The sequence below is a fragment of the Panicum virgatum genome, chromosome 9K (assembly GCF_016808335.1).
Source record: "Panicum virgatum strain AP13 chromosome 9K, P.virgatum_v5, whole genome shotgun sequence".
NCBI classification, from domain to species: domain Eukaryota; kingdom Viridiplantae; phylum Streptophyta; class Magnoliopsida; order Poales; family Poaceae; genus Panicum; species Panicum virgatum.
The window spans coordinates 64,690,374-64,699,024 of NC_053144.1; the positions used below are offsets into that span (position 1 = coordinate 64,690,374).

An 8,651-nucleotide genomic window follows, 5' to 3' on the forward strand; every position below is an offset into this window, starting at 1 on the left:
AAACCAAACTTTGGTGATAGTTGGAGGAGGTAAAATAGACTTTTGCCTAGTCGTCACAGTTCGGGCCCGTTTGGGCATGGGCCTCTTGGCTGGAATGAGAATGGTTTTCGTGCAAGCCCCTCGCCGACGCGCAGCCCCCATCGGTGGGCGTGTTCTGGCCGAGAAGCAAACTGTTGCTGTGTTCTCTCCGTCGCCGCCGCCGCCGGGCAACACCCGCGGCCAGCACAACGCCAAGGCTGGGCCGGGACGATGGACTCCCAAGGCCGGGTTTGGAGACGAATGAATATCCCCGACGCATCGCCGCAGCGGCCGCTGGTTGCGGATAACGCTCGTGATGATGAGATGATCATTACCAGAAGACAGCAGACCAGCATTGCGCCAATGATCAGTTCGTCACAATTTTTACATAAGATTCTAAATAATTTCACAACATTTTATGCCCAGGGCGCGCGCACGATCTTACTCCCCGTTCGCTTCCGCGTGCCGCCGCAGGACCGCGCGCGCCGCCAGGCTCCACGATCGTCAGTTGACGAAGCTGCTCCTGCAATTCTGCGACGAGATGTGCACGTCCTTGCTCAGCCCGGCGGCGCCGATCTCGCAGCGCACCGCCAGCCTCCGCTGCCCGAACCCGAGCGCGCCGACGTGCCCCTGCACGGTGACCTCCACGTCGAGCTGGAGCGCGAGGTGCTCCCTGGATCCGGCGAGCGCCTTGTCCACGGCCCTGGGCGTGTGGCCGTCGCGCGGCACCCCGCGCAGCAGCATGCTGAAGTCCGTGACGTCCTCGCCGCCGTCGGCCGGCTGCCCCACGCCGCCCCTGGCCAGCGTCCTCCCCTTTTGCAGCAGCACCGCCGAGCCGGCCCGGTACCACAGCGCGGTCATCTTGTTGGGGTTCACCGCCGTGAGGAAGAAGTCGTAGTCCGCGCGCGGCGGCGGCCGCGACTCGTTGCGCACGGTGAGCCTGTCGACGGAGAAGCTCGGGACGCCCGGCCGCAGCACGACGAGGGAGATGGCGACGGCGGCGCCCAGCAGCAGAGCGGCCGCGAGAACCGCGCCGAGCGTGCGCGCCACGCACGGGGAGCACGCGGGGCCCTCCTGCTTCTTCGCCCCGCCGCCGCCGCCGCCGCCGCCGCGGGCGTTCCGGTAGCGCTCGGCGAGGTACGCGTTCTCCGGGGGCGGGACGCGGTATATCTGGTCCTTCTGGACGTGCACGACGTACGTGTCGTGCGCGGGCGCCGCGGCGGCGACGGGCTCGAGCGGCGAGCCGAAGGCGGTGGAGACCGCGGAGGAGGCCGGCTCGGGCGACGCCGGCGGGAGGGCCCTCTCCGCCATGTAGGGGGAAGGGACGGGAGGCGGCGAGGGGCGGGCGCGGGCGCGGGGCGGGGCGAGGGACCTGATGGAGGGCGTCGCATCAGGGGGTGGGAGCGGTGCCCGCGCGGGCGATTTGGAGGGAAAACAGGGGGGGGGGGGGGGGGGGGGGGGGACACGCTTTTTAACGACTCGCCTATTGTTGGCTGTTGGTCGAAGGCCCCCTTCCTCCAATCCTCCAATCCAAGCGCGGCGGTTGCAACGGCGTCGCGCCGCCGCCGGACCACCCCGCTTGGCTGCGCGCGGATCATTCATGGACTCTGCGCAGTTGCCGTCGTTCCCTTGGGTTCTCTTACTTGCTTCCGGACTTCATTGCTGCCTGACAGAATTTCACGAGGCTTACGAGCTAGTACAAGTTTAACACGCTGATTCTGTGCCATGACACAACACGCTGATGCAAGTCGGCAAGAATACAGACATTTGACGGCAAGTAGTACAACAGTAGTAATTAGGATCATTCCTTCCATAAAAAAAAACTAAGATCATTCTTGATTTGGAATCGGTCGATTCTCATGCAAACAGGAGAAAACGCACCAAATCCTTGAAAAGCAGAGCCTTTGTTCCACACAACTATTCTGCGAAAATCTACCAACCACAGAGGAAACCCCACGGTTATTTGTTTCCAGAAAACTATCTACTATTAAGGCACAAAATTTTATCTCAGTTTGTGCACAAATCCGTAAAAACATAGTTTGATTTCGGCTAATTCAATAGTATTCGGTGTGAGAGAATAAGATAGAATAAGCCGAAAACAAACAAGCCAAATATAAGGACAACGGAAATCATTTCAATCAAACTCCATATACTCTCGAGTTTCAGTGCTACAAACTCGCACGTATTGTTCAGTTAGGATAGGATTTGGTTAAATTTTGACGTGCTGACTATGCTTTTACTATGTAAGCATCGTTTTACATTTTGAGATCCTCGTGAGGAATTGTTGGTCAAAGAGCTCACGTACATGGTTTCAAAAAAAATTCGAGGGAGTCTAAAAAAATCAGAGCACTTATTTTTTATTGCTGACTATTGTTTTCAGTTGAAGTCGTAGAAGAAGAAACTGCACAGGAGTTATCCACGGAAAGACAACAAAAAAAACTGCATAGGAGTTTTCCCTGCAAATAAAGATTATGGTGTCACGTGCTAAGTAAAGGGTCGCCGGAGTGAGCATATAAAAAGACCGACGTCGTACCTCTCAAGGCAAATTAAGATAGACCCAAAACTGAAGCAAGAAATACGGGCTCTTAAGGCATGTACAACAGCGCAGACAGCAGCTGTTTTTTTGTTACAAACAGACAGCTGAACAAACAGCTTGTACAATGAGCTGTCTGTAAGGTGATTAATTCATCCTTTGACACACAAACTCATGGTGATCTAGTGTATAATTGATCTTTGTAGCCATTTTGTTGCATACATGAGAAAATGCACAATATATTCAAATAATTTGTATGACTCTTAAAATAAGCATGTATATAATATATACATTTGTTCAGGTGACACTTCAATTCAGTTGGCACAATTCAATTCACAAAGCTCACAAAGCATGTTAAGTTGGCATAATTCAGTTCATACTCACAAAGCTGGCAGTTCACACTCTTCAATTGATACACGTATGAATGAAAATAGTTCACCAGACATGAATGTAAATAGCCACCACACATGAATACATGCAGCCATTTCACAAATAAATTTCTAGCTAACACTTGAAAAGGAAGAGAGTCTAACAAACAGATGACTGCAATAGATGCAAGTTCAGTTGTCTATATATCTTTGCCTGAGTGTTCAGTCTCCAGTCAAAAATGTTCAGTCTCCAGTCGGCAGCAACAGATGAGCCACCAACCCTGAAATGTGCCAATTCAGTTGTCTATCTTTACTCGAGACAGAGCAAAAGCAAAAGCAAGTGGCCAATTCAGTTAACACTAGAATGGCAATGGCCATTTCAGACACTTGAATGCAAAATAAAAATGACAAGAAATAGTTCTCACTTGACAGGATTAAAATGACATGCTCAGTTCATACTTGATAGGAAAGAAAAGACATACACAGTTCATACTTGACAGGCACAAACAGATGATAAAATGACAATATGATATCAATATACATACATTCTGCTAACAGGTTTCAGAAATGATTTAGTGAGTAGTGACAGATTTCTACTTATGTATAGGAAACAATCAGTGACAAGTTGATGTGACAAGCTAAGATAATAATAGTTAAATTGTCCTCCTATAATTGCTGAACCAAAGGCAATTAGAACAAATAGTTGAAAACAATTCAGTAACTTTTGGAGTGTTTTGCAGTAACTGAACATCAATGAAACCAAGATGTGCAGTTCAATAAGTAAGCTGCCTGATCCATTTTTGTAGCTGAACTAACTTTCTGAAGATTAATCTGTGTTAACCTTGTATGCTAAGCATAGATTAATCTTGTGTCTTCTCACTTATACAATGTGGGTGCCAGGGCATCAAAAGTAGAAGCACCAGTTCCTATCACTACACATTGATATGTATGGCTTGATTGGTCCAAAATAAATTTGCAGTAGGACTTTTGCTTATTTTATCAGCCCTGGCACTTGTCATTAAAATCTAGGACACATTTGTTCTAGGCAGTGTTGTAACTGGAATCTATAGGAAACAAACATCAACCGGAAACGCGAACGTAAACTGACTTGTTGTAAAGAAATAGTACAGTCCGAAACCCCAATTTGTTGTAATCCTCCTGACCTGCACACAAGGCCAACGCAATTCAATGATTCACAAAAGAATTAGATGGAAATACTTAGGAGGCCACGCTCACCAGAGGCGTGAACGGGAGGACCACGCGGCAAGGAAGCGGCGTGGCGAGCAGAGGCGGCACTGGCGGGAGAGCTCCGCTGGGAGACCGAACACGGCAAGGAAAACGACGGGATTAGCGGCGGAATGGGTCGAGGAGGGCGAGAGGAGACCGGGGCTGCGAGGAATCAAAGGGAAACTCACCATAGGTGGCGAATCGAAGGTGGCCGGAGTTGGGGAAGAATGGAGATAGCTGCTGCAATGGGGAACGGGAAAAAAATTGGCAGCGCGGCGCCAAAACTGAACCCCCCTCCTCCCGCGCGGGCAACGGATCATGGCCGCCGCCTCCTCCCCGCAGCGCGCCCTACAACGGGGATCTTCGTCGCCGCTTCGCCTGGGAGCACACGCTCGAGCCGTAGACGGATGAAGCGACGGGTGGGCAGTAACTGCAGCTGCTTGGGGGGGGGGGGGGGGGGGGGGGGGGGGTTGCAAAAAATTGTTGCATGTCTACGATTCTCGACAGCGCGTTGTACTCAGGTTCGCCAAACCGTAGGTAACCGGTCCGGTTTGGTCAAACCGGTTCAGGTTGGGTCCGGTATGAAACCGGTTCAAATTTAAAATTTAAATTTGAATTCATAAAATGAAAAATTCTCAAAAAAATCCTAAAAATACTTCAAGATGCGTCTAATCTAATGGTGTCAAATTTTCATAAAAATTCGTTCATTTAGTATAGTTTGCGGGGATTTGAAGTTAAACAAAAAGGCGTGCATACAAAAATATATAAATACAATGTAAAAATAGTACAAAAGAGAGTTGGAGGGTTCATTTAGACTAAAATATGTTATACAAACATTTATTTAGGGTGTGTTTAGTTCATTTTGCAAAATTGTGTAAAGATGTAAAGAGGGCATTTGAAGTACTAAATGAAGTCTATTTGCAAAACTTTTTGCATAGATGGGTTGTAAATCGCGAGACGAATCTAATGATGCTAATTAATCCATGTTTAATCAATAATTAGCGGATAGTTACTGTAGCATCACTATTGCAAATCATGGATTAAGTAGGCTCATTAGAATCGTCTCGCGATTTACAGCCCATCCATGCAAAAAGTTTTGTAAATAGACTTCATTTAGTACTTCAAATTAGCAAGATTCCGTTTCACTTTAATGCGTTTACGGCTTTTTTGCAAAAAACTGTAAAGATCTAAACATGGCCTTAGTATACTTTGCGGGCATTTGAATTTAAACAAAAAAAATTGAATTTGACCGGTTACCAGTCAAACCGGCCGGTATACCGGCCAAACCGGCCGGTATACCGGTACGAACCGGTTGAACTGGGAAGTTTGAATTTAAATTTGAATTTGTCCGGTTCCGACCGGTAACTGGCCAAACCGGACTGGTATACCGGAACCGGAGGCCGGCGGTTACCGGTCACCGGTCGGATTTTAAAACCCTGGTTGTACTGCGAGGAGAGAATCCGGAGAAGCACAAACGGCCAATTCCATCTGTCGGTGTCTTGACCCCGGGAGCCTGGCACAACTAGATGCTGCTGTGTGTCCCTAATCTCAGATGGTTGATGCAAGAGGTAATACGGGGGCGCACGGTTTATTCTGGTTCCGGCCGCGGGGCCGTACGTCCAGCAAAGGGGTGTGCGAGGGCACTGTACTGTCTTGCACCGAGGTGACTGTAGTAGGGGGTACAAGCGAGGCGAGAGAGGGAGGAAAGCTCCCAGGTCTCTGATAGTGGAGGAGTTGATTGAGGCGAGTGCCAATATCAGGGCTCAGAAGAGCGTGTGTGCTCTTGTGAGTTGCGCTGAGTGCGTAGAATAGTCCAGATCCGATGGAGAGGACAGTGACCGCCTCCCCCTTTTATAGACACAAGGAGGGGCGGTGTACATGTACGGGAGAAGGGAGAAGTCATCGTCTTCTCCCCGAATCGCGGGGGTGCAGTGGTTGAGCACTGTAGAAAGTACACTGTGGGGTATGGCGCTTGGCGTGGTAGTTGTCCTGGGCGTCGTCCTTGGCCTTGCGAGATCGCACCGGCCTCCTGGCAGCTCCAGCGGGCGGCGTGGTGGTTCCTATGGAGAGTACCGTTCCCCGCGTTCGACGTGGCGGCGCTCTGAGGGTCCTGCAGGCGGGGGTCTTGATCTGATCAAGGTCCGGACCGCGCCCGAGGGTCGCGCCCACGCCATTCGAGGGTTCCTGCGGAGGAAAAGCACGAGAGAAGTACAGGGAGTTGGCAGCACATTGGTTGGAGCAGTGCCGAGCACATCTTGCACAGCATCGCAGCTTCCCATAGTGTCGCCGCAGCGCCAGGGATGGCGGAGCAGTGACCGGAGCTGGCGGACGGGACTCCGGTCACAGCCACTGTGGGGAATGGCGGCCTGACGTCGTCTGACCCGGGCGCTGCGGAGGAGTGGTTGGCATTTAATACCTCAGTACGGCGGGCGAGCGAGCGGAAGGGCCGTTTGTCCCTTCCTTCGAGGGGTGGCCTCGAGCGAGGCGGAGACGATCCGCTCCACTGAGGGTAGGCTCCTTACCCTCGAGCGAGGCGGAGTCAGTACGCTCTCTCGAGGGTAGGCTCACTACCCTTGAGCGAAGCGGAAACGTGAGGCGCTTGTTGAGGGTCCCGGCAGGAGGCCCTCGAGCGAGGCGGAGATTGCCCCGCGGGTTCGAGGGGGCTCGGAGGGGCCGCACTGTGTACACGGGTCGTGGATTGGGCTTCTTTGAGTCCTTTCCTTTTCTCCGGATTTAGAAAGAGGTTGTAGGCCTTCGTGGGTCGTGTTTTGCATTTTTAGGGTGATTTAGTCCCCTAATTAGGGTGCCCCTAATCATGGTACCCGACAGTAGCCCCCGAGCCTTTGTAGGGGTGAGCATCAGCCCTGCGGAGACTTAACCCTTCGTGGGCGTGACTCGGGCGCTGACCGTGGGTATCTTAGTCTGCCCGGCGGGGGCGCGACGGTGCTCCGGAGAGCGTTGTCAGAGGAGATTGATCCAAAGTAGAGGTTTCTCGTTGGAGAAGCAACGAGGAGGCCACTCCGAGTTGTCTATGCAGATCATAGTCGCCTCGAGCACCATGGCTTAGCCGCTGGGGATGTCTCCATTTGTGCTGATGGGGGCGATCGAGCTGGTCTGCAGAGGGCTCTGCTCCTCGAATGTGTGAGATTCCTCCGTGGGGGTGCATCAGCGCATCCGCGGGTGTAACCCCGAGGCCTTGGAGGAGTGCTTGCACTCGTCCAAGGGCTATAAACGTCGCTCTGCATGGTTGCTTAACTGGGGTGGCCGTCCAGCGTCTTTTTCAGCCGGCCTTGGCATTTTTCGTGCTGGCGCAGCGACTGGGAGTCCTGTTGAATCATCTGGCAGGCGCGCGTTAAGAGTGGGGGTTTTGGCTAAACATGTGGAATTTCACAATCGACGGTTGTCGATCCATTCGAGGGTGCGGCCTGAGCCGCGGTGTGCGAGGAGACCCCGAGCCCTGGCCTACGTGAAGGCGTTCAGGGGACCCTCGACTTTTATTACGACCCTCGTCGCCCTTCCGCAGGGAGGAGGGGTGAAGCGCACCATGCTACCCATGACCGGGCCGCGAGCTATGGCTGCTTCAATGAGCTGTTATCGGGTGGTTCAAGTGGACGTCCGTGTCCCATTCGATAGGGGTCGGCTTGTGGTCCGTGGACACGTCACATAAAGCGCTCGCAAAGGTTCGCTAGGCGGAGCTCGGACCCATTCGATAGGGTCCGAGGGCTCGGTGCTCTCCCTCGATGGGATCCCCCTGCTAGGCACCCTCGACTGGCCTTGAATACTGCGCAGGATGTCTCGAACTCCGTGTTCGAGGGTAGCTTGTATGGCACATCCATGCAGTCCCTGACTCTGGCGATCTGGGGCGCCTGTCGAACCCTCGACGGGCCAGGCTTCGAACCCCTGATCAGTAAGGCCTCGAAATTGATTTCCTTCGACGGTAAGGAATCCCCGGGGGGGATATTCCTTCGACGGTAAGTCCAAATAATACCAATCAAGTGCAATAATTGACACTTAACCTTAAACCAGAATTACTGCACTCAACCAGCACACTCAGACCACCTGCTTTAACCAGGATTGATTACACAGGAACTCTCGCCAAAAGACGAGCACAGATGATTACCGACAACAAAAGCGTTCGAAGCCATTTACAACCCGAGTTTAAAACAGAAGTACCAACTTAAACTACAAAAAGTGGTTACAAGCTAGTTTTACAATTCAAACCTCAGAGTTCAACGCAGCGGAAAGTAATTTAGAGTTGAAAACAAGCTTCAAAATACAGTATGATAACCAACGTCGCAGACAAAGACGAGCTTCACACCTTGCCCACTGATGTGAGGCTCACCTGCCCGAACTTCATGGAGAAGACGGGACCCACTCGACCGACCAACCCGGAGGAAATGGTTGACCGATCCACGAGGCGCAGATCTCGTCGGAGTCCTCCGGAACGCATCCTGCTAAAATATATGGCAACAACAAGCCTGAGTATTCTAATACTCAGGAAGGCT

General features: G+C 52.0%; 1 protein-coding gene and 1 long non-coding RNA gene across 4 annotated transcripts; both read right to left on the reverse strand.

Moving 5' to 3' along the window:
* Nucleotides 1-356: 356 nt before the first annotated feature.
* Nucleotides 357-1,361, reverse strand: LOC120648877 (NDR1/HIN1-like protein 13). The gene has a single exon (XM_039925517.1). It carries the CDS (start codon nt 1,327-1,329, stop codon nt 523-525), a length of 807 nt encoding a protein of 268 aa, XP_039781451.1. The 5' UTR covers nt 1,330-1,361; the 3' UTR covers nt 357-522.
* Nucleotides 1,362-2,883: 1,522 nt separating this feature from the next.
* Nucleotides 2,884-4,588, reverse strand: LOC120647023. 3 transcript variants are annotated; one of them, XR_005664659.1, is made up of 4 exons: nt 4,335-4,588; nt 4,156-4,231; nt 4,028-4,082; nt 2,884-3,200 (listed from the first exon to the last, which is right to left on the reverse strand). It is a non-coding gene; the product is annotated as an uncharacterized LOC120647023 (long non-coding RNA). The 3 variants fall into 3 exon arrangements; XR_005664658.1 differs by having other exon boundaries at nt 4,028-4,231; XR_005664657.1 differs by having other exon boundaries at nt 2,884-4,231.
* Between the last annotated feature and the right edge of the window lie 4,063 nt (nt 4,589-8,651).